At 41.8% G+C, this 26069-nt stretch overlaps 1 protein-coding gene across 1 annotated transcript in view; it reads right to left on the bottom strand.

Annotated features, from left to right (window-relative positions):
• Window positions 1–26069, bottom strand: part of CDC73 (cell division cycle 73) — a 405302-nt gene that overhangs the window by 137430 nt on the left and 241803 nt on the right. Inside the window, exon 11 of the mRNA XM_029618749.1 lies at window positions 4585–4642. Within this exon, the coding sequence (XP_029474609.1) occupies window positions 4585–4642 (58 nt within the window). The remainder of the gene's footprint in view (window positions 1–4584; window positions 4643–26069) is intronic.

The raw sequence follows: 26069 nt of genomic DNA, 5'->3' as shown, positions 1-26069 counted from the left end.
GCCCCTGGCTGAGAGGTGCTATTGACCAGCCAATTATGCAGATAGGGGAAAACGTAATTCACAATCTACAAAAGGTGTGCTGCCACCACAGCCAGGCATTTTGTAAAGACCCACGGGGAAGACACCAGCCCAAACGGTAGGATGCGGTACTGCAAGTGATGTTTTCCCCACCATGAATCAGAGATACTTCCAGTGGCTGGGGAAGATCAATGTGAGTATGCATCTTTTAGACAGAGAGCATAGCCAATCCCCTTTTTGCAGAAACTGGATCAAGGTGCCCAAGAAAATCATTTTGAACTTTTCTCTTTCAGAAACTTGTTCAAGGCTTTTAGATGTAGGATGGGAAGGAGTTCCCCTATTTTCTTTGGAATCAAGAAGTACCCAGAGTAAAATCCCCATCCTCTCTGCCCTTGTGGAATGGGCTCAACCGCTCTGGCTGTTAAGAGGGAAGAGAGCTCTGACACAAACACTTCCTGATGTGCCACCAGTTCCCAAAATGAATTCAGTGGGTGATTTAGTAGGGCATATAATAGATTTAATTTGTACCCTCTGCGAAAGATGGCAAGGATGCACTAGTTCGAGGTTATACTGGACTACTGACTCACATAGAATTTCAGCCTGCTACTGACTGGGAAATCAGTCATTACAGGTACAAGGGTTTTGGTATCGCTCCTGCAGACCCAGTCAAAATTCCATCCCACGAGTTGAGTGAGGCACCATCTGGGGCTTTGGGGCCCTCTGTTGCCTTGGCAGCTACGAGGGGGCCTGCAGATACGGACATGACCAAGAAGATGGAGGATTGTCTCTCCTAGGGCAGAAGAAAGATTTCCTTGGGCCCGATCTTAAGGCCCTCCTAGATGAGGAGCCCAGGTCTTGAGTGCCAGTGGAAAGTGCTGTAGCGTTGCACAGTGATCACAGATCTGTGCTACTGCATCCTTCACCTGATCTCCAAAGAGATATTCTTCTATGCATTGCACATCGCAGAGTCTTTCCTGCACCTTTTAATGGAGATCTGAGGCCCGCAGCCAAGCTAGTCTGCGAGTGACATTCCCTGTGGCAGAGACTCGATGACTCCATTTTTTCCACACTCCAGTGGCTGGAGGGAGTCCTGCTGCTGCTGAGGCAGCTGCTTAGCCACCTCTTGCACCTGTTTCAGGTTGTACCACATGTAGTGGCCAATGGAATGCTGATAGGCCCCTATGCAGGCAATAAGCATAGCTCCCTGAAACACCTTCCTCCCAAGAGTATCTATGCCTCTGATTCCTCCCTGGGGGCAGCAAGGAGTGGGTCCAAAGATGGTTAGCCTTCTGCGGAAAGATTTGACCACCACAAATTGGCATGACAGCTGATGCATGTCAAATCTAGGAGCCTTCTGGATGAGGCAGACCGTGTCTGCCTTCTTAACAGGAGACACAGAGGGGGTTTTCCCACATCCTCATCAGCAACTCCATTAGGATCTTTTGCATTTAGACAACTACAAGCTCCTTAGGAGGCTCCAAGTGTTGAAGGATATCCAGCATCTTGTGTCTGGTATCCTCCATTTGTAAAGTAAATGGGCTGGCCTCAACCATCAGTCAGACAAAACCTGCGAAGGAGGTCTTCTGGTGGAGACTTCCTTCTGCTGGTGTGAAAAGAAGAGTTGAAGGGGAGGCCACGCAATGCTTCATCTTCCAGAGCCTCCCCACAAGGATTAAAAGGATTGACAGGGGATAGATCCTGCGATGTTTGGTCCTCGACAGGATCAACTAGCCAAGTGGGCCTAGACCCCTGAGTCTGCCCTGTTTTCAGAGAGCTTCATCCTCTGAGGAACCATGCTAGTTGGCAGAGGCTCAGATGCTCATCAATGCCTCCATGGGGACAGACACTGGTGTTGGTAGGGCACCAATAAGCGCCTGAAGGGAGCTGAACAGCGGTGCCAGTCCTGGGCCATCTGTGTTGCAATGCAGATGCCCTACAGTGCCTTTTCCATGGCAAGCTGCACTTGCTTCTTCACCTCATCCTTGAATATCACAGATGTCAAGATGGATTGGAATCCAGGAGGCATGACCATATCCTCTTCAAAACTGGTAGGAGGATTGGTAGTGGACATCTGGGGTGGTGGAAGCTGTGGAGAGCCTCTGGCTCGGTCCTTCTCTGGTGCTGAGGTGAAGACGATGAACCTAACGTCTTTGACCTGGAAGAACTGGGTGATGGCTCATCTCCGGAGTCCCTGCTAGTCCCAGACACAGTGGAGTCAAGGGCCCTGCTAACATCAATGGCTTGACAACTATCGGTGCGGGTCAGAGGTCTCTCGATGTAGAAGCCTCCAATGCATCGGTCTTCCGGTGTCTGGTCCATCTTCTCCAAGCGGACCTGGTGTCCTTTAAGGCTTATCTGTGTGCATTTGTGGCAACCCTGAATGTCACGTGATGCCCACAGGTAGAAAACACATCTATCATGGGGATTTCATGATAAGACAGTCCTCCTGCACTGGGGACATTGCTGAAACCCTGAAGTTGACATGGCATTGTGAAAGGAAAGGGATGAGATAATCTATGGCGGTGGCCGTTAGGCAATGAGCACACTGTTGCCCCGGAGATCAAAATGAAATTGAACAGCCAAAAACATTGAAAACATACCTAGGGAACATGAGGGAGCCCCATGTCAACCCACATGATCCCAAAACTACCAAGCAAACACACCAGGAAAAAATCTGAGACTCACTCTACCACGAAAAAACGGGCTCCTCGGAAAAGAAAAGACTGAAGGGATCTTGCATGACATAATACATGCCCAAGCATGCTCAGAGACTGAAAGTTCTAGAAACTTTGACATAAGTTTTCCATGATGGGCTTCACTGGATGATGTCACCCAGGTGTGAGGACTGCCATCCTGCTTGTCCTTGGAAACCTTAACCCCCCCCCCCCCCCCCCCCAAAAAAAAAAAAAACCCCTTAAAAACCCCAAAACCCTAAAGTAGTACGTCCACATATTCCAGTGGCTGGGGTAGAAAAGGCTCTTCAGTTTCAATGAAGTCCTATTACTCAAAAAATAAGGGATAAGGAATAAGAGCAATTATATCAAAATATAAAAAGGGGACCCTTACTGATAAAGGGATTGAAGGAGGGGTGATCATAGCACAGCACTTAAAGCAGCAATTTAGTATCAACTATCTGTAGGGCAGTAGACTCAAGTGATAGGATACCAGTGTTGTCAAGCTTACTGTGCTATCCCAGAATTAAAAGCCCAGCCTACCTTCCATTCAAGTACATTTTGGTCTTTGCCAAACTGCGAGATCAGAATACATTCTCATAGGAACAAAGATTGAATAGGCAAATCAATGGCTTAAACAGCCTCTCCTACTTCACACCTCCATCAGACCGACACACACCGTCCACCAAGGAACCTTACACCTTCCTTCCCATAAGCTCACAAAACTTGCCTCCACAATGAAAAGAGCTCTCTCTCTAGCTGGTCCAATCTTGTGGAACTCCATGCCCCATGACCTCCGTACAGAAACCTTCACACCCAAATTTAAAAAAAACTAAACACATGGCTGTTTCAACAGGCCTTTACCTAAACAGCCACCTCTCCACATCCCGCTCACTAAATTATACTTGCGCCTCTTCGAAGCATACCTCCTAATCATTTCCTTGAGTCTGGACTAAGCCTAGCAGTCCATCCCGGCTTGTACATAAGCTAACTTCCCCCCTCCCTTCCCCCTTTTATATATAATACCTTCAATAAATAACTAACTTATTTCCCTCCTCAATTGCCCTCCCCTCCCCTTAAGTCACTAAGATTTGTACAGTCTCTACCTTCTCATAACTGTAAAACAATTTATACCTTTGTATTATATGACTAACTTGTATTATATGACTTTCACATGCTATCAAATGTTTTCCTATGTTCTTTAAATGCGTTCAAATGTTCTCTTATGCGTTCCATGTAACAGTTGAGCCTTTTCTCCTGGCCTTCCGCTTGTTCCTTGTAAACCGGTACGATGTGCAAACGGCTATCGGTATATAAAAAATGTTAAATAAATAAATAAAATGAACATGGCAACCGACTAAGGATGAAAATGATTGCAAGGGCCAAGTTAAAATTAGACCTGTAAAGGAATACACTAGTGGTTGGGAGATTCCTGAGGAAATAGCTGCACAACCCACTATCGATTATCACCTGTTTAACTAGAGCCTTGGAGAGAACGGGTCTTTCCCCATCCAACACAGATAAGATCAGTGATGGACCTGGGGGATTACTGACAGTTATTTAATTGCACTTTATCATCACACAAACTTCAGACTGACAGCAAAGAAATAAAAGGATTGTACTTTGTGGTCAAATAAAGCAGAATTTGTTTTAGTACCAAAGTTCTTAGATTAGATTAAGGAGTGTTTAATGCTGTCATACAAACTGAAAAAGGTACAGAGATCAATTCTGATCAAACTTTCAGATGGGTAACTGTGTTAATGTGTAGTAAGCGCAACACTTATCAGCATGAACACCATCCTTGAAAATGCCATGCCTCAACGAATGTTAGTTTACCTGCCTGTTAGTTTTCCAACACTCTGATAAGTAACAGGGACAGTCCATAAAGTTTTACCTGGTCTTGGAACAGGTTGGGCTGCTGGAGTCGGAGTCTTTCTGGCAGATGCACCTTCCTATAAAAAAAACACACAGATTCCCACAATGTAATTTCAGAGACCAACACGTGCTTCACTGCTGACAAACGTTTGTAAAGAACTCGGACAATTCTTTGATTTCTTAGGCTAGAAAAATTCGGGAAACCCCTTTCTTCCCCACAAAAAATACGCTTTGAAGATTGAAACCTCTTCTTGAAGCAGAAGATTTTCAAACTGTATTCCAAACCCTAATCTTCTCAGGAACAGGTAACTGTAATTCCTTATTTTGGGGGCTTCCAGTCCCTCAGTACTCGCTGGTCAGAAGCAAAAAATTTTTTCAGTCCTTTTAATTTGTTACGACCCTGGCATTCAAGCTCTTCCCAGCAAGGGAAGCTTAAACTTTTGTACTCTGTTGGCCCTATTCATTGTATTTCTGCCATGATATTTTTATGTACATTTTATTATAAACCACTGCAACTGTAGGAGCATGCGGTATAAAAAAAGAATTGTAAATAAAAAAAATATACACATCTGAGAGCTGAAGTAGCACTTCTAATACATTTAAGAATAATTTGGGCTGGAGATACAGGGACTCGAGCAGGGATACCAGCCACAGGTTATAGTCCTGGATCTGCTGTTGCCCTGTGTGTGGCCTTTAACAAGCCATTTTTGTAACCAGAACTTCGCAACCAGGGATGGGTGGTATTTTAGGAGCTGCCTTTTTAAACCATTTTCTGAAACTTTGAATAAAACAGAGGACTGTGATCCAATACCAAAGATTAGGAAGCTGGTTTTGGAAAGATATCCCCACACACAAAGGACCCATCTGTAATTAAATAATATACCAGAGGGGCGTTTCAATTGTGATTATCGTTGTATACCATCATGCATGCTATATCCACACATGCTTATCTAGATGTTCACATTTTATCTGAAATTAATTTGTGAATAAGAATGTTGCCTCTTAATTGCTCTCATTCACATTTTTTTTCTGGACAATTACATAGACATGAAAGGTCAAACAAGTTGCAGATGATACCTTCATACTGGACTAACAATACATTGGTTTTTGAGAACTATGCTTGTTTTCAGGTTACTGCAGCATGAGCTGATATTGCTTCAATATACCATTGTACACTGGATACAAATAATCACAATTCTTTCTGTATTTATCTGTAACAAGATTGGAAAGGTGTACTCCACAACATTTTCAAAGTTTTTTTTTTTTTTTTTAAACTTCCAGCAATCTAGGAATGGCTGGTGTCCTGGATCCAGAGCGGAGCTGGTCAGTTTTTTGTTTTTTTTTAAGGTATGCTCCGGAGCTAGAGACAGGATTGCTGGAACAGAGCTGAAATCAGAACTCCAGAACTTGGAGTGTGGAGAGAGTGGAGCAGTTCCAGAACTCGGAGTTGAGATTCTGGAACTGCTCTACTCTCTGCACCTTACAATACTGATAATGCGTACTGAAAGTAACAAAATGCAGTTTGTAATTCATTTCACAAGAGCAAAACAAACCTCATGCCAACTATTTGAGAAAGAACATTTTTATTTTTGTAATCTTTGTGATGCCTTCCCTTTTTGGTGCTAGAGTTTAGCATTTTGGAAACCATGCAAAGGTTCACTGTCTTTGTAGGCATAAATCTCATTGTTTTTGTGCACCAGCAACATCTGTAGAACATGAAAGACTTCTCTAAAGCGAGAGTCTGCAGGATAAGACTGTCCTGCAAATTTTGAGAAAATCATTTTGATAAAAAAAAAAAAAAAGTAGTTTAATTTCAAATTAAAACTTGCAACAGAAATAGAAATAACCAGCCATCAATGATACACAGAGAAATAAAAAAATACCCCAACTGGTTAATCCTACTAGTCCATCATTATGAGAACAGTCACAAATCCAAAAATTAAATTTATGATAGAAAAAGAAGCAACATACATCAAAACATTATACAGTATAAGCAACTGGCCTTCAACCTAAGTAACTGAAATGCCTGCAGATGGACTCACTTCTGGAATGCAATAATCTTACTATGAAAACTAAACTACCCTTGTATACGCACAGGGAAAAAAGGCAGTTTAAGGGACAAAAGAAAATGGAAACAAGTCTGTTTAGGAAGTTGGGTTTTTTTTTTTTGTCAAAATCATTTTTATTAGGGAACATGCGTCGACAGTTTCAACAGCCTCGATAGAGGCAAGTCATGCCAACCAATAACAAGAGTAGAAAAACAACAGAGCGTAATAAACGTTGGCATACAAGTAACCATACAAATGTTGCAGCCCCGCATACCTCCCTTTGTTTCCAATGTTTATCCGCCCCCCACTCACCCCTCCTAACATCCATCACAAACACTCACACCCAGCCACTCGGTCATCCGCCCTGTAACTGCCTACCCCCCCCCCCCCAGGAGATGGTGTTAGAACCAACAACAGCAGAGTCAAGTGGCTACAAAAGCAATAAAGCATTAATACAGAGAGAGCCGCACTTATGTCCATACATTTTGATATCCAGTATTTAAAAGTTGGGTTTGTATATCCAGAGGTAATAAATCAAAACAAGTAGTCCAGTGAGCCACAGAAGTAGCGTCCATAGTGCGTCCCGTTGAAAGAAGATTGAGGCGTGTCAACTGCATAGTTATCGCAAGCTTAGAATACCAGGCTCTCAACGTTGGTTGTGTCGTAGGATCAATCCAAACAGCCAATATCAATTGGCAGGCCAACAAGATAGCAGTACGTCCAAAACGTCCAGCAGGAGCAGTATGAGGGGTAATATTGCTGCGCATCCCAGACAGCAAGAGCTTCCCCGACCTCAGGATATGTGAAGTAGTGCAACATGCCACATGCGTCAATACGCCATCCCAGAATGACCGAAGGGTCGGGCATTGCAAGAGTCGGTGTGCCAATGTACCAGGTACAACACCACATTTGACACATTGGGGGGAGGGCAACCTGCCCATTTGGTAACGTCGAACGTCATCACAGACAATATGATGCAGGATCCGAAATTGCAGGTCCCGCAGGGTATGGTCTGGCACCGTGGCGTTTATAGTTTTAAAACATAGCAAAATTTCCTCAGTAGAAATAGGTCGCTCCCAGGCTTCCAACCAATACTCCGCCAGGGCCCGCAGATGGTAAGGTTTTCTGTTTTTTTGGCTCAGTATACACCAGCCCCTGATAGAATTATGTAGAAGGGCAGTATCAAAAAATCGATGTGCAAAGTTAGACTCCTGTCGGAATGCTTCCTCTGTCCATTTGAACGACTGGATATAATGGCGAGCTTGCAGATAAGCAAAGAAATGTTTGGAGGGTAGCGTGTAGGTGCGTGCCAAAGTGGCAAAATCCTGCACCGCTGGAATATCCGGAAGATAGAAATGAAAAAGGAAGTTGTTTTAGTATCCAACTGTCATACAAATGTAGTTTTTGTGTAAGTTAATTGTTTAAGAGAGAAATATGTCATTCCTAGCCCTATTCATTATGCCATAGCTGCATAATTATCCTGGAATATTTATTATCCAGAACATCAGTTAGAGCAGGGATGGGCAAACTACAGCATATGGGATAAATCCAGCCTGATGACCAGCTTTTTGTGGCCCTCCAGCCTAATGAGTTTGCCCCATTACCTCTGGCCCGCTGGTACTTTGCAATGATGTCATTAAAAATGGCCTACCATTGTGGACATAAGAACATAAGAACGCCATGCTGGTTCAGACCAAAGGTCCATCAAGCCCAGCATCCTGTTTCCAACAGTGGCCAAACCAGACCACAAGAACCTAGCAAGTACCCAAAAACTAAGTATATCCCATGCTACTGATGCTAGTAATAGCAGTGGCTATTTTCTAAGTCAACTTTAATAGCAGTTAATGGACTTCTCCTCCAAGAACTTAGCCAATCCTTTTTTAAACACAGCTACACTAACTGCACTAACCACATCCTCTGGCAACAAATACCAGAGTTTAATTGTGCGTTGAGTGAAGAAGAACTTTCTCAGATTAGTTTTAAATGTGCCACATGCTAACTACATGGAGTGCCACCTAGTCTATTATCTGAAAGACTAAATAACTGATTCACATCTACCCGTTCTAGACCTCTCATGATTTTAAACATCTCTATCATATCCCCCCTCAGCTGTCTCTTCTCCAAGCTGAAAAGTCCTAACCTCTTTAGTCTTTCCTCATAGGGGAGTTGTTCCATTCCCCTTATTTTGGTCGCCCTTCTGTGTACCTTCTCCATCGCAATTATATCTTTTTTGAGATGCGGCGACCAGAATTGTACACAGTATTCAAGGTGGGGTCTCACCATGGAGCGATACAGAGGCATTATGAAATTTTATGTATTATTCACCATTCCCTTTCTAATAATTCCCAACATTCTGTTTGCTTTTTTGACTGCCGCAGCACACTGAACCGACGATTTCAATGTGTTATCCACTATAACGCCTAGATCTCTTTCTTGGGTGGTAGCACCTAATATGGAACCTAACATTGTGTAACTATAGCATGGGTTATTTTTCCCTATATGTATCACCTTGCAGTTATCCACATTAAATTTCATCTGCCATTTTGATGCCCAATGTTCCAGTCTCACAAGCTCTTCCTGCAATTTATCACAATCTGCTTGTGATTTAACTACCCTGAACAATTTTGTACCATCTGTAAATGATTACCTCACTCGTATTTCTTTCCAGATCATTTATAAATATATTGAAAAGTAAGGGTCCCAATACAGATCCATGAGGCACTCCACTGCCTACTCCCTTCCACTGAGAAAATTTTCCATTTAATCCTACTCTGTTTCCTGTCTTTTAGCCAGTTTGTAATCCACGAAAGGACATCGCCACCTATCCCATGTCTTTTTACTTTTCATAGAAGCCTCTCATGAGGAACGTTATCAAACGCCTTCTGAAAATCCAAATACACTATATCTACAGGTTCACCTTTATTCACATGTTTATTAACTCCTTCAAAAAGAAGCAGATTTGTGAGGCAAGACTTGCCTTGGGTAAAGCCATAATGACTTTGTTCCATTAAACCATGTCTTTCTATATGTTCTGTGATTTTGATGTTTAGAATACTTTCCACTATTTTTCCTGGCACTGAAGTCAGGCTAACTGGTCTGTAGTTTCCCGGATCACCCCTGGAGCCCTTTTTAAATATTGGGGTTGCATTAGCCTCCCTCCAGTCTTCAGGTACAATGGACTATTTTAATGATAGGTTACAAATTTTTACTAATAGGTCTGAAATTTCATTTTTGAGTTCCTATAGAACCCTGGGGTGTATAACCATCCGGTCCAGGTGATTTACTACTCTTCATTTTATCAATCAGGCCTACCACATCTTCTAGGTTCACCGTGATTTGGTTCAGTCCATCTGAATCATTACCCATGAAAACCTTCTCCGGAACGGGTATCTCCCCAACATACTCTTTAGTAAACACCGAAGCAAAGAAATCATTTAATCTTTCCGCGATGGTCTTATCTTCTCTAAGTGCCCCTTTAACCCCTCGATCATCTAACGGTCCAACTGACTCCCTCACAGGCTTTCTGCTTCGGATATGTTAAAAACTTTAACTGAGTTTTTGCCCGTATGGCCAAATTCTTTTCAAATTCTCTCTTAGCCTGTCTTATCAATGTCTTACATTTAACTTGCCAATGCTTATGCATTATCCTGTTGGATCCTTCTTCCAATTCTTGAATGAAGATCTTTTGGCTAAAATAGCTTCTTTCACCTCCCCTTTTAACCATGCCGGTAATCGTTTTGCTTTCTTTCCACCTTTTTTTTTTAAGAGTGTGGAATACATCTGGACTATGCTTCTAGGAATTTTTTTTTTTTTTTTAAATTACCATGCCTCTCGCACACTTTTTACCTTTGTAGCTGCTCCTTTCAGTTTTTTTCTTACAATTTTTCTCATTTTCTCAAAGTTTCCCTTTCGAAAGTTTAGCACAAGAGCTGTGGATTTGCTTACTGTCCCCCTTCCAGTCATTAATTCAAATTTGATCATATTACGATCACTATTGGCAAGCGGCCCCACCACCGTTACCTCTCTCACCAAATCCTGTCCTCCACTGAGAATTAGATCTGAAATTGTTCCCTCTCTTGTCTTTTCCTGGGCCAATTGCTCCATAAAAATGTCATTTATTCCATCCAGGAACTTTATACCTCTAGCATGTACCGATGATCCATTTACCCAGTCAATATTGGGGTAACTGAAGTCTCCCATTATTACCGCACTACCAATTTGGTTAGCTTCCCTAATTTCTCTTAGCATTTCACTGTCCGTCTCACCATCTTGACCAGGTGGATGGTAGTATACTCCTATCACTATAGTCTTCCCCGACACACAAGGGATTTCTATCCATAAAGATTCAATTGTGCATTTAGTCTCATGCAGGATGTTTATCCTGTTGGACTCTATGCCATCCCGGACATAAAGCGCCACACCACCTCCCGTGTGCTCCTCTCTGTCATTGCGATATAATTTGTACCCCGGTATAGCACGGTCCCATTGGTTGTCCTCCTTCCACCATGTCTCGGAGATGCCAATTAAGTCTATGTCATCATTTACTGCTATACATTCTATTTCTCAGATCTTACTTCTTAGACTTCTGGCATTAGCATACAAACATTTCAAAGTTTGTTTTTTGTTTGTATTTTCATTCTGTTTTTTAATTGATAGGGATAAGTTAGAATTTTTTATCTCAGCGGAGCATTTAGTTACAGGCACTTGGACTACTTTTCTTATAATTGGAACCTCACTGTCGGGATGCCCTAATTCTAATGCATCATTAGTATCTGAAGATACCTCTCTCCGAACCATGCGCTGCTGAGCGACTGTCTGCTTTCCCCTTTGTTCTAGTTTAAAAGCTGCTCTGTCTCCTTTTTAAAAGTTAGCGCCAGCAGTCTGGTTCCACCCTGTAAGGTGGAGCCCATCCCTTCGGAAAAGACTCCCCTCTTCCCCAAAAGGTTCCCCAGTTCCTAACAAAACTGAATCCTCTTCTTTGTACCATTATCTCAGCCACGCATTGAGACTCCGAGCTCTGCCTGCCTCTGGGGACCTGCGCGTGGAACAGGGAGCATTTCAGAGAATGCTACCCTGGAGGTTCTGGATTTAAGCTTTCTACCTAAGAGTCTAAATTTGGCTTCCAGAACCTCCCTCCCACATTTTCCTATGTCACTGGTGCCCACATGTACCACGACAGCCAGCTCCTCCCCAGCACTGTCTAAAATCCTATCTAGGTGACGCATGAGGTCCGCCACCTTCGCATCAGGTAGGCATGTTACCAGGCGATCCTCATGCCCACCAGCCACCCAGCTGTCTACATTCCTAATAATCGCATCACTAAGTATGACGGCCGACCTAACCCTTCCCTCCTGGGCAGGTGTAACTGTGCATATATATTATGCACATGTTTGAAGATAAAAATATACAAGTAAATCATGTCCCTACCCAAATTCTACCCTCAAACATCTCTATAGTACATGTAAAGGTACACACAATCACTTTTGTGCATACGATCCCCAGGCTAATTTTAAAAAGTAATTTGCATGCATAAAACCAGTATTTACACACAGAAATCCTTTTGAAAATTACTCCCAAGATGAATTCAAGAAGAATGTAGGGTATAGAAGCATGCAGAAGACACACTGTGGCCAAATCTGCAAGATTCAGATACGAGTTCTAGGTAAAGTACTAAACTTGTTTATACTTTCTCCCAAAATTTCTAACATTAAAGATTACCTCTGCAATATCTTTTCTTCCCTAATATATAGTACGAGTTAGACCAGTGATGGCGAACTCCAGTCCTCAAATGCCACAAAATAAGCCAGGTTTTCAGTATTTTTTTTCAATGAATATGCACGAGAAAGATTTGCATGCACTGCCTCCATTGTATGCAAATCTCTCATGCATATTCATTGTGGATATCCTGAAAACCAGGCCTGTTTGGCACTTGAGGACTGGAGTTCACTATCACTGAGATAGACGCAAATAGAAGCACTACTTAAAAAAAAAAAATACTATGTAACCAAACTGATCATGCTAATTATTCAAAGAAAGGCTGAAAAACCAATACAGTTATCTTAAATAACCAGCTTGCTGACTTAAAAAAATACCCAAGAATGAGAAACTTACAGCACAATTGTATGTCTGTTGAAATAACTATTAACATGTATAATTTATTAAAATTATATAAGCTTTGCATTAATCATGCTTTTATACAAACCTCCATGAAAAAGGTGATAGCATTGTTCTCCGAATATGAAGAATGTGTACAACTGCTAAAGCACACAGTCTCAGTGTGAAATAAACAAGGCAATTTCTTTTTAATTACTACTAAATAACAAAATGAAACAGAATGATACAGATTTAGAATATTAACAGATTTTTATAAGGTTAACCAAGTTAAGTACCACAGTACCTAGACCTGTCTACTATGAACTTTAGCATTTTATTTTTAAAAACTTATATCCTGCCCATATCTATATAACTCATGGTAGTTTACAAAAGTAGACATTCACAATAAGAACGTTTCATGACAGCTGCTTAAATGGGAAGTTTCAGTTGGGCCCTATCCTCCATTCTTTCATTTGCAATCATTTTTATCTAGAAAGCTAGCTAGTTTTGTTTTTTTTCCCAGCAAATCAAGTCCCAGTAGGCAGCTCTGCACTAGTACACAAAGGAGAGACTATTCCTTTCTATACTGTGCAAAGGGGCAGATTGCAGGGAGGACAACCCTTATCCTCATTGTGAAAAGTTACAAAGGGTTTCTCCAGGGCAGTCAACACTGAACACGCGCGACCAAAAAGGAGAAAATGCATGGCAAAAAGGAGTACTGAATCGGCATATAGAATATGCTAATATGTTTATACAGATGCAACAACCTTGATCCTGAAATCCTTACCAACTACCGCCCAATATCAAACCTTTCGTTCATTGCCAAAACCATTGAAAAAATCGTACACACTCAACTTTATGATTATCTTGAATCAAACAAAATCCTACCCCCATCCCAATATGGATTTAGGATAAATCTCAACACAGAATCTCTCATCTCCCTAAATGACACCATTTTAAGAGGCTTTGACAAAAGAGAAAAATACCTCCTCATACTCCTCGACCTCTCAGCCACCTTCGACACAGTAAACCACAAGATACTGTTAGAGCGACTTTCACAAATTGGATTAACAGGCACCACATTACAATGGTTCTCTTCTTATCTCTCTGACCGAACTTACCAAGTAATAATCAACACCACCACATCAAAATTGATCAACCTCAACACTGGCGTCCCCCAAGGATCAGCATTATCTGCCACCCTTTTCAACATATACCTTCTTCCCCTCTGCCAACTTCTCCAAAAAAAACAAAACACATTTCCTATATGCTGATGACATACAACTTTTGATCCCCATAAAAAAATCAATTGAAGACACCTACAGGAAAACCTCAGATCTACTAATCTCTATCAAACAACTTCTAAATTCCCTAAAACTCATAATCAATTTTGACAAAACCGAAATTATACTGATGGACAAAAAACAGAATCCTGCTCCTCTACCCCTGATAATTCCTGACAAACACATGACAACTATAATTCCTACCTCCCACACCAGGAACCTCGGAATTATCATCGACAAAGATCTGTCATTTAAGAACCACATATCAAACAAAACCAAAGAAGGTTACCACAGACTCCTAACCCTAAGACATTTAAAACAATTTCTCAACACTGACGATTTCAGAACCGTACTTCAAATTCTTATCTTCTCCACCTTCGACTATTGTAACTCCCTACTAATAGGTATACCCTTCTCATCCCTCAAACCACTACAAATACTTCAAAACTCTGCTGCCAGAGTCCTAACTGGAACAAAAAGTAATGACCATATTACACCCATCTTGTCCTCTCTTCACTGGCTCCCGATTACTGCACGAATCACCTACAAATCCATGACTATCATCCATAAAGTCCTTAACAATGATCATCAAGGACTTAACACCCTTAACATAACTCTTCAAAACTCCTCAAGAAACCTACGATCCAATAATTCAAACTACTTATTAATCCCCACTATCAAAGATGCTCATCTAACAACAAGAGAGCCTTCTCCATCGCCTCCCCCAATCTTTGGAACACTCTACCTGAAGACCTAAGAACTCAACAGTATAAAAACCTTCAAAAAAGACCTAAAAACTTTACTGTTTTGCAAATTCTTCATGGACCCCCCCAATCATCTGCTCATACCAACTCTCAAATGAACTTATAACCCTAATTCTCAACCAAACTTACCTCCCTCCACATCCAACCTTATATTTCTTCAGAGACTTGTTAGGTTATGTTTATTACTGTAATTGCAATATGCTATGAGATTTCAAAACCTCCATGTTAAAAATCCTGTGCACTATGTAAACAGTTATGATTTTATTTATTTAAAAACTTTTCTATACCGTCGCTAAGTTATATACCATCGCAACGGTTTACAAATAGGCACATAGACTAAGGTAAGTAAATGTATGATGGCTTTTCCGAATAACGGTATATAAAACTCTTCAAATAAACAAACATTACAAAATATAATTTAAACAAATACAATTCACCCCATTGTAGAAGGCTAACCAAGTAACGCAGATTATAGCATATTTAAGTCCAGGTACAATAATTCCCTGATCCAAAAGAACTTACTACCTATGTGGGTTCCTTACTCCATCTTGTTCTAGCTCCCTACCCCCATGACCTTATCATCTATGGAAGTACCTTGCCCCGCTTCCCCATTTCATCTCTCTCTTGCCCCTATGTCCAAGCCCAGCACCAGGTCCCTCAATCCATCCCCTTCTCCCCATGTCCAGCAGCAGATCCATGAGCCCCTATCCCTGGCTAAGGTACTGGTACAGGTCTCCCTTTCCCACCAATCTCTTCCTCCTCCCCAGCACCCCTTCCCCTGAACCCACCATTTGGTCTCTAACAAAACACAGGATTAAGGAGGTAAGTGCTCGAAGTTGGTAGGAGTGTGACCAGAATGGCCTTGCATGCAAGACTGGCATTGGGCATCCCAACTTGAGCACAATCACACATGCAAGGCATGCCAAGTGAAATCAAAGGGTAAGCTCTATAGAATTAGGGACGCACAGCAGCAAAGTGCATACACTGTTCAGCTGTCGGTGCCCCCCCTCCCCCTTTGCCTTCATTTGGCATGCAAAAAATTGTGCCCATGTTGGGATGCCTGGTGCCAATTTTGCATGCAAGGCCATTTCATTAACACTACTTCCAAATTCAAGCACCTCTCTCCTTACTCCTTTTTTTGAACACACATTTTAAAGCACTTTTCTTCATTAGTGTGGATTTTTCAGTTTAAAAAAAAAAAAAAACTGCACTAAACTGAGTTAAACACACTTGCTCAATTTGCATTCCATTAGCTTACTGTAAGCAACAGGGATCTGTTTTTAATAAGCGTGCATAACTGACAGCCAGTCTGTGAACCTAAGAGTTCACCCAGGCATTAATGGTAGGTATCTAGATGGTATAGTTTAGTATGTGTGTGTATTTTGGGGGAGACACCATTCAAGTTCAGCCCCTCCCTTTGTGGTATCTAGCTTTACAACAGCTCTCCCCCCGAGAAGCCGTGGACAGCCCTTCATGGCTTTTGGAGAGTGGTGAGGAGCTTAACCTGTTTCGTGATTTTTCAAGCAGTCAAAGGAGGCAGGCTAATCCAGCCTGGGGATCCTGACCAGGGTCAGGAGGGGTCTTCATTCGTCTACTCACTAGCTGGTTGGGACATCTTTTGGGGCTTTTTTTTTAGTGGTAGAAGCCTTGTGAAAGCCAGTCTACCTCCTGGTTCCAGGGCATGGGGAACCCTGTGTCTAAGGCTGGGCAGGTAAGGGAAGATCTGCCCTCCATACCCTCAACGAGGACAGGGGTCCCCAGTGACCTGCTGCAAGGAGAAAGTTTCAGCAGTGGTTTCCATGGAAGGGAAAAGGACAATGAGTTTCCAGATTTAGGAGGAAGACTTTGGATGCTCCTTCCTTCCTGCATCCAGGGATCCCTTCCATCAGGGATCCAGAGGAGAGTGAATCTGTGAAAAACCTAATGAATCTGAAGAGCTGCTAACCGTGAGTAAAAACTATAAAGACCATTGAGGACACCTAGCCCCCTTCCCTTGGGGAAAGAGATTTGGACTCTCTGTGTAGACAGAAGGATTTTTAAATTTTTATCAACCACACAACTAAGGGTTATGCCCCCCTGGGAACCCTAGTTATCCAAACCCTGGAGAGTGGATGTTCCTTGCCCCTGGCATGTGAGTCCTGCACAGACAGAGGGGAAAGAGACTGTAAGAAGAAAACAAGGGAATTCTATGGTGCTACAGTGAAAGTTATTGCGCCATTGATCAGCAGCATTTGAACAGTAAAAACTAATTTTGGACACCAACCAAAGGGTTCCCAGAGTGCTTATTTGAGCACACAGTAAGTACACACATCCCTTTCCCAGGAGATCCAGACAGAGAAGCAGAACAAGCAAGATCCCTCTTCCAGGGACAGCGCAAACAAAGAGTCACCCTTAGCACTTGGGTCCTGAAAGTTAACTCTCTCCCCCATCTAAAAAAAAGGATCCACACCCTAGGGAAGGAGTCTGAGGAGAGCTCGTCAGGTGACCCTGCCCCAAGAACTATAAATAAGTTTATGGCTCCGCCCATGCAGAGGTGGGGTTACATGCATTAAATAAAACGGTGCTAACATTGGACTCCGATTTGACTGCAGATTTTATTACATCGGCTCCTCTCTGACAGACCTACACACGTTCTCTCTGGCATGTGTGCACACTCCTGCTGTGGCTCATACATCAATCTGCAAGGGCTTCCACACAAGTCCCCCTCACCCCAAACAGGCCCTTTAGCAGGATCAGCAAGTTCTTGTGGGGCTACTAGCCCTTAGCCAGCCCGCAGCAGCGACGACATAACAGAACAGCAAGAGAAAAAAGAAAAGAAGAGGAAAAAATATGCAATGTGGTCCCATTCAGGGTGGGGCTGGCACAGAAGCATTGGGATACCAAATGACGCAGTAACCTGCACTAGTCAAGCGTCCTTGAAGGGCTGAGGAGAGGAGAGAGTAATAAGCGAGCCCAACAGTCGGCATATAGCAGCAACTTTCTAATACATTCACTGGCTTGGTCCACAGTGGGCACATTATTCTTCGCATCCAAACTCAGGCTGGCTCCATGCTGCTTGTAAGTTGTCTTGCAGATCGTAAGTGACTGCCGCTCCCCATCTCCATAGGAGTCACTGGCACAGGAGTTTCCCCCTAACTCTTCCTCCTCCCTTCCTAAGACTAAGCTGTCCACAGCCCTTCCCATATTCCACAGCCCTGCTGACTTCCTGGTGCTTGCCACACAATGCTACAATCTGCAGGACCCGAATTGAGAATTTTCTTATGCTAGACAGGAGAGAGGCTGGGCTCGGGCTCCTGAAAAGAGGAACAGAAAAAAGGCCTATTGGATGGACACCTAGGTTTCTGGAATGCCATGTCTAAAAGAAGCTACCAAATCCTCAGTAAGTTTAGCACACGATAGTTAATGGAATTTTATATTACCAACTAGAAAAATGTAGGTTCCTTGGTCAAAACGCCACAAAATTAAGGGCTATTTAATTTACTTTCATTTGATATGGCTCTTCCTGCAATAGTTTAGATTTCAATTTTTGCTTCTACAATTGTCTTCAACAAATCCCTTAACTACTTTTGCTCAACCTTTGAGCCATACTCATTAAGGATTTTTTCCATAGGAATCAAATATAAATGCTTGAGGCAGAGCCATTGCAAAGTACTAAATCTTGCAAAGTACCAAGGATACTGATGGAGCAAAATAAATACATCAAGTAGGAACTATAACAGCATGACTAATATCTAGGGTTTGCTCAACATATAGATTAGAAGCACTATGTTATAAAGTGCTCTTGCCAACTTGAATGTAATGATGGCTTCTTTCAGATAAGATATTTGAATTTATTGATCAAAACTTCCAAGAAACTCTGGGGTTTATGATACATGCATTACTTATGGTCAATATTAGCAAATGCTCTTAACACAATGTTAGGCAATTCCTAACAAACAGAGTGAGTTAAGTCTGGAACCGTGGAAGATGCAACTGTAATTACAGAGTAATCTTATCTTTGTGACCTATTAAATTTACATGGGAAAGGACCGCAAATTTAATGCTTTGCTTCAAGGCAAGGAAGAGAGGAAGAACCACCAATTGTGCTTTTGTGATGGCTCTGTATGGCAACATTCTGAATCGGTCAAACTGGCAGCTCTGATGCATGTGATCATTTCCTCTCCAGCACGGCGCTGTTTAGCATGGGACGGAAAGGCACAATGGGCACATTATGCTAAATGCCAGTATCGTGCTGGGAAACATGCAGAGATGTTCACAGCCTAACAATAAGTTAACTGTGCCTAATGCAGAAGCTTTACAAAACATAACCCTGATTAAAACAAAAAAACAAAAAAACCCACAAACCTAGTCTAGCATCATAAAGTAGATTCACATAAGTACCCTGGTCCAGTTTGAGAATATGTAAGCATATCTATCCATTCTAAAAAGGGATAATCTGAAGATCCCAAATCACTGAAAAGATGGCCAATAATGTGAAAGAAATTTGACAGTTACAGTGAAAAGTTGAAAACTCACATTGTAAAAAATTACTTACCACTACTCTGTGTGCATTCAAGACGCTGCTAAAATGTGCTTCCTTCTATGACACCAAACTCCACTATTAAAAGGGTGGCCAACTCCAGACCTCAAAAGCCACACACAGGCCTGGCTTTCAGAATATCCTGCATACAAATCAGTCTTATGCAGGATATACTATTATATCATGCTTAAGGCTATTGTAACCTGCTTCTCACAGGTCTCCCAGTGAACCATCTCCACAAGTCTCTTCAAAATTCAGCTATATGACAACTTCCGCCAATGTCCCTCAAGTGGGGTAACATCTGCTTATCCACACAGTTCAAGCTCCTATTTGCCTACTTAACTCTATAGCTTTATTTGCTTTTCCTATCTCCCCAAACACCTTTGGTTGTGAACACTGTTCATCAGGCAAGTTGCATCTGTCTGTGCCCTTCTAACATCAACATCTGAGTCCATGCTTTCCAACTGGCTGGACCATATGCCTGAAACATGCTTCCTAAAGTGGAGTCTCATCCATTCTCTGGCCATATTCAAATCCCATCTAAAACCTCAACATTTCATTAAAATATCCAAAGTACCTGAAGACTGGAAGATGGCCAATGCAACCCCTATATTTAAAAAAAGGGATCCAAGGGTGATCCAGGAAACTATAGACCAGTGAACTTGACTTCAGTGCTGGGAAAAATCATGGAAGCTGTTATAAAGAATAAAATCACAAAACATTTAGATAGACATGGTTTGATGGGACACAGCCAGCATGGATTTACCCAAGGGAAGTCTTGCCTCACAAATCTCCTACATTTTTTTGATGGTGGTGAACAAAAATGCGGACTAAGGCTAACCAGTAGATGTGGTGTATTTGGATTTTCAGAAGGTGTTCGACAAAGTCCTGCATGAGAGGATTCTAAGAAAACTAAAAAGTCATGGGATAGGAGGTGATGTCCTTCTGTGGATTGCAAATTAGTTAAAAGACAGGAAACAGTAGGATTAAATGGTCAGTTTTCACAGGGAAAAAAGTAAACAGTGGAGTGCCTCAGGGATCTGTACTTGGACTGGTGTTTTTTAATACATTTATGAATGATCTGGAAAGGGGTACAATGAATGAGGTGATCACGTTTGAGGACTCAAAATTATGCAGAATAGTTAAATCTCAAGCAGATTGTGATGAATTGCAGGAGGACTTCGTGAGACTGGAAGATTGGGCTTCCAAATGGCAAGTGAACTTTAACATGGACAAGTGCAAATTGATGTATATAGGGGAAAACAGCCCTTGCTGTACTTACACAATGTTAGGAGTTACCACCCAGGAAAGATCTATGCATTAGTGGATAATACATTGAAATTGTCGGCTCAATGTGCTGTGGCAATCAAAAAAGCAAACGGAAAATAAAACAGGATGTCGAAATGCCTCTGTATCATTCCATGGTGAGACCTCACCTTGAAGTCTGTGTGCAGTTCTGGTTGTAGCGTCTCAAAAAAGAATAGCTGCACTGGAGAAAGTGCAGAGAAGGGCGGCCAAAATGATAAGGGGGATGGAACAGCTGCCCTATGAGGAAAGGCTAAAGAAGTTAGGGCTGTTCAGTTTGGAGAAGGTGGGGTATGATAGAAGTCTACAAAATCATGAGAGGACTTGAACAAGTTAATGTAAATCAGTTATTTACTCTCTGATAATAGAAGGACCAGGGGGGGAACTCCATGAAGTTAGCAAGTAGCTCATTTAAAACAAATCAAAGAAAATTCTCTCTCACTCAGCGCATAGTTAAGCTCTGGAATTCATTGCCAGAGAATGTGGTTACAGCAGTTAGTGTAACTGGGTTTAAAAAAAAGTTTGGATAAGTTCCTAGAGGATAAATCCGTAATCTGCTATGACAGTAATTAATAAGCAATAGTAGCTTGTGATCTATCTATTGTTTGGGTACTTGCAACTTGGATTAGCCACTGCTGGAAATAGGATACCGTGCTTGATAGACCCTTGGTCTGACCCAGTATGGCATATCTTATTTTATATATATGAAAGCATTTCCAGACCCTTAAGGATTCACTTCCATCAATTGCAGCAAAATCAAATACAGCAATACTGAACATTTTCTATCAAATAGAATATTTATTTAAAAGAACAATTATTTAATTGAACATTCTCTACTAAACTGAATCAGACACTACAAACCAATCACTACAATGTTTTACTTCTTGTTAAACTTGTTTATCTTTCCTTTAACTCTAATCCCAGTTAGAATAACCCCTGTTTCATTGTAACTTTCTCTTCCGTGCACTTGTTTATACTCCTGTAATGTATACTCTTATGTTTTAGTTATGTATGTTATAATGTATTGATCACCCCTTGTTTTATGTAAACCGACATGATACGAACTCCCGTGAATGCCGGTATAGAAAAACACAAATAAATAAATAAATAAAAATATTCTCCTGTAACACATTCAGGAGCACCTTTTGTGATGAGCATTCCTCTCCTTATGCACCCTAGCATTTTTATGGATTTTGACTGTTTTATCCACCTGTTCGGCCACCTTAAGATCATCAGATATGACCATCCCCAGATCCCATTCTTTCATGCTTAGAATTTCACCACATATCGTACCATTCCCTTGGGTTTTTGCAATCTAAATGCATTATTCTACTTTTGGTTTTTTTTTTTTTTTTTAAGCATTAAATCTTAGCTGCCAGACCCTAGACCATTCCTTGAGCTTTGCTAGATCTCTTCTCATGTTTTCTACATCTTCCTGGCTGTCTTAACCTGCAGCAGATTTTGGTTACCTGAAAAAAGACAAGCCTTTCCAGATAATCCTTCCTCAGCATTGCTCATGAAAATGTTGAAAAGAATAGGCCCAAGGACCAATACCTGTGGCCCACTGCTAGTAATGTCCCTTTCCTCAGACTGAGCTCCATTTATCCCTACTCTTTGTTACCTCCCGCTCAACTAGTTTCTAAATCCAGTCAATTACTCTAATATAAATTGAGCATGCTTGGTATATACAAGTTGTCTACGTGGAACTCTCTCAAAGGCCTTAATGAAACCCAAGTACATTACATCCAGTGCTCTCCCCTGATCCAAAACTGATCACTCAAAGAAAATGATAAAATTCATCTGACAAGACCTACATCTGGTAAAGCCATACTGCCTTGATCTTGTAATCCACTGGATTCCAGAACCTGCTCTATCCTCTATTTTAGCAGAGGTCGTATATAGTTCCCAGCCTCCTCCTCACTTCCAATTTTGTTAACAGCAACCACATCTACCTTTTTCCAGTCCTCCAGAACTACTCCCAACTGAAAAGCAGATTTGAAAAGATCAGCCAACATAGCTGCAAGAACTTTCCCATGCCATGGTCTTTGGGAGGGACAGGTTCTTTCACCAACTGGCTGAGAAGCAACTCATCCATGAGATGGATTCATGGCAAGGCGACAGACTGTTCACCGGCATTGTATAAAGCCACGCTGAGACGCTTCATCACAGCCAGACAAGATTGACTCATAATACCTTCTGTGCCGGCAAGATTTATATCAGACTCCCTGAAGGAAGTTTTCTTTCTCCGAAACACTGCATGTCTGACAGCGTCAAATTTTTCCTTACTCAGCCAGATGACATTTGGGTTGCTGCACTTGTGCTCTCAACTGTAAAATTTGGACTGGAGAGCTTTATAAGATAAGTGTATATCGATTCAGCTTCAGGCATGGAAGCGTTTCAAAAAAATACCTCACTGTGACCAATGATTAAAAAAAAGGCCCTTGCCGCTGAAAGCTTTAAGCCTGTAGCCCTTTCGGCACCTTATATGGAGGTCACTGAGTCTTTACTTAAATTATTTTCCCACTACACAGTATACAGGATTTGTATTGCTATAGTGAAGATCTCGCTACAGCATCAAATGATTCATACATGGAGCAGAGAAAACAATGTTCTGATAGTCTCTGGACTGAGAACATGCAGACTATTAAGGGTTTCAGCTTATCCATGCAATAATATAAATACCGCACCATGTAGAATTGGCAGGCCACAATGTGGTCATTTAGCATAGAGCTCCGAAAGACTCTTCCCAAAATTATTTAATAGTTTAAGTTCTTGCCCAGTAAAGGGTTTGAGAAAATGCTGGTCGACTTAGCCTTTTCAGCACCAACTCCATTACTACCGATTGATGCGATAGCTGGACTACCCCAAACCCTGGGATTTGATGATTTCTATATCTGATATCCAGTTTCCTGATTACAGTGGTACATACTCTATTTTCTAACATTTTAGTTTGTAAATCCTATAGTATTGATTGCATTGGGATCATTGCAGGCAGAATTTTCAGAATTCAAAAACATCAGTGCAGGGGTCTTTGTCCTTGTGGATGTTGACCCTCAATATCTTACAGATGTTATCCAAGAATCTGAAGTATGATAGGTTTTCTGGTAGCAAAGAGTGCTCCATCAGATCAGGTAGGTGATCTGAAGAAATCCCTGAAGACCCTTCTTCAGAAATGAGAGATGAGTCATTAACTTATGACCCAAATGATGTTGAATGTGATTGGGCGAGATCCTTGGTAATCTCAGAAATGAATATTCTTAGAAATAGAACATTCTCTGAACAGTCTCCCTCCTCGACTAGCTAGATTCCTCCACAGAGGGGGAAGATTGGGAGCTAGATATTGCTACTATGGGGAGCTCCTAAGGTGGGATCTTGCCCCCGATCATCTGATACATTGGACATAAGAGGTTCAAGGGTGCCTCCTTGTCAGTAGTTGCCAGCAAGCAAAGAAAAACCAATTCCGCTACCCAGTCTATGGACCTCTATGTCTTCTGACCAAGAGTTGGGGGGGGGGGGAGGGGAGGGGGAGACATTCTTTGACACCAGTATTGGCTCATCCTCTTGAGAAGCTCCAACGGACTCAAGGATGTAGCACCATCCTGGGTGAAACAAATTGGTGGATGCATGGAAACCAAAGCTACCACAGAATATATCAGATCTGATATCTCCAGGCGAAGTCTTTGCTCAAGGAGATGAGATGGAAAGCAAAGTGTAGTGAATTACCCTTCAGTCTTTTACTGATCACTCCTGCCTCGAATACATCGGGTGCACCAATGGGACAAAATACCGGTGCTCTAACTGTCCTGGGGTGTGGAGCGTTGATGGATCCAATACTGAACTGCCATATTCTAGACCAGGGGTGGGTAATTCTCATCCTTGAGGTCCACAAACCAGTTTGGTTTCAGGATATCCCTAATGAATATACATGAAATAGATATGCATACAATTGAGGCAGAGTGCATGCAACTCTCATGTATATTCTTTAGGGATATCCTGAAAACACAAGTGGTTCTCGGCCCTCGAGGACCAGAATTGCCTACCCATTCTCTAGACTATTCCTCAAGCTTTGCTAATTTCCTCATGTTTTCACCACATTCCCCACTGTCAATCCTGTTGCAGATTTTGATATCATCCTCAAAAGGAAGAGTTCCTGACAATCCTTCCGCGATGTCACTTAGAAAAATGTTGAAAAGAACCAGTTTAAGGATCAATCCCTGTAGCACAATACAACGAATGCCCCACTTCCTCCTTGGAGTGAAATTTATTTACCACTATCCTTTGTTACCACTCAACCAGTTTCTTATCAAGTCAGTAACTTTAGGGTTCAAAGGTACCCAGTTTGTGTCACCTATTCAGAACCCTATCAAAGGCCTTTCTTAAACCAAAATGCATTACATCTAGCACTCTCCCTGAATCATCCCTGGTCACCCAAAGAAATGGATCAGATCTGTCTGATTAGATTTACCTCTGCTAAAACTACGCTGCCTCAGATCTTGCAATCCATTAGATTCCAGGAACTGTACTATCCTCTGTTTTAACAATGATTTCATTAATTTACTCACTACAAAGGTCACACTTGACTGGCTTATAAATTCCTAGCCTTATCCTCTTTCACTTTTGTGAAAAGGAACCACATCCACTTGCCTCCAAGCCCTCTAAACGACTCCAGAGTCTAAAGCAGCATTGAAAAGGTCAGCCAGTGTAGTTGCTAGAACTCTAAATTCCCCTTAACACTTGGATGTATCTCATCCAGTCCCATCGTTTTATCTACTTTTAGTTTAGATAGCTCTTCAATCTTCTGGAAATTGTTTGAAGTTTACCTCACTTCCTTTCCTATTTGTATCCATTTCTGTGATCTAACTCCTGGCCTACTCAAGCGAACCTTGACAGAAATATTTGTTAAGCAATCCTGCTTTTTCCTCATCCGCTACATATTTCTCACCTTCACCTCAGAGTCTAACAATGCTACTTTTGCACTTCCTTATATCACTAACTTAAAAAAAAAAAAGGTACACACTATTTACTTTTTCTTCTATTTGTATCTTTGCTCTCAGACTTTCCCAGCTTCTCTTATTCTTAGCTTTTCCAGATATTGTGCCTGTCTTCTCTTTACTTTATGAATGCTAACTTCTCTTTCATGTACAGCTACTTCTTTAGAAAATCAAAGCACCGTTTTTGACTATTTACTTTAACAAAAGGGTTAGGTATCATTTTAAATTTTGCCCACTGCTCTTCTACTTCCCCAGCTAACAACTCCTTGAGCTACTACTCCCTGTTAACAAAATTAGTTTTCCAGAAGTGTAGGACCCTCGCCTTTGAATGAAACTTTGCTCCTGCATCTACTACTGAACACCATCATCCAGCGATCACTGGATTCTAGATCACTAGGACATCAGAAACTCTGCCCATTTGTACGTACCAGGTCCAGTACCACCCACTCCTGGGTGCATTCTGTTGTCAGCTGCCAGAACAGTCCTCCCTGCAGAGAATCC

This window comes from Rhinatrema bivittatum, chromosome 10 (genome assembly GCF_901001135.1).
Source record: "Rhinatrema bivittatum chromosome 10, aRhiBiv1.1, whole genome shotgun sequence".
NCBI lineage: Eukaryota > Metazoa > Chordata > Amphibia > Gymnophiona > Rhinatrematidae > Rhinatrema > Rhinatrema bivittatum.
This window is presented reverse-complemented; position numbering and strand designations above follow the sequence as displayed.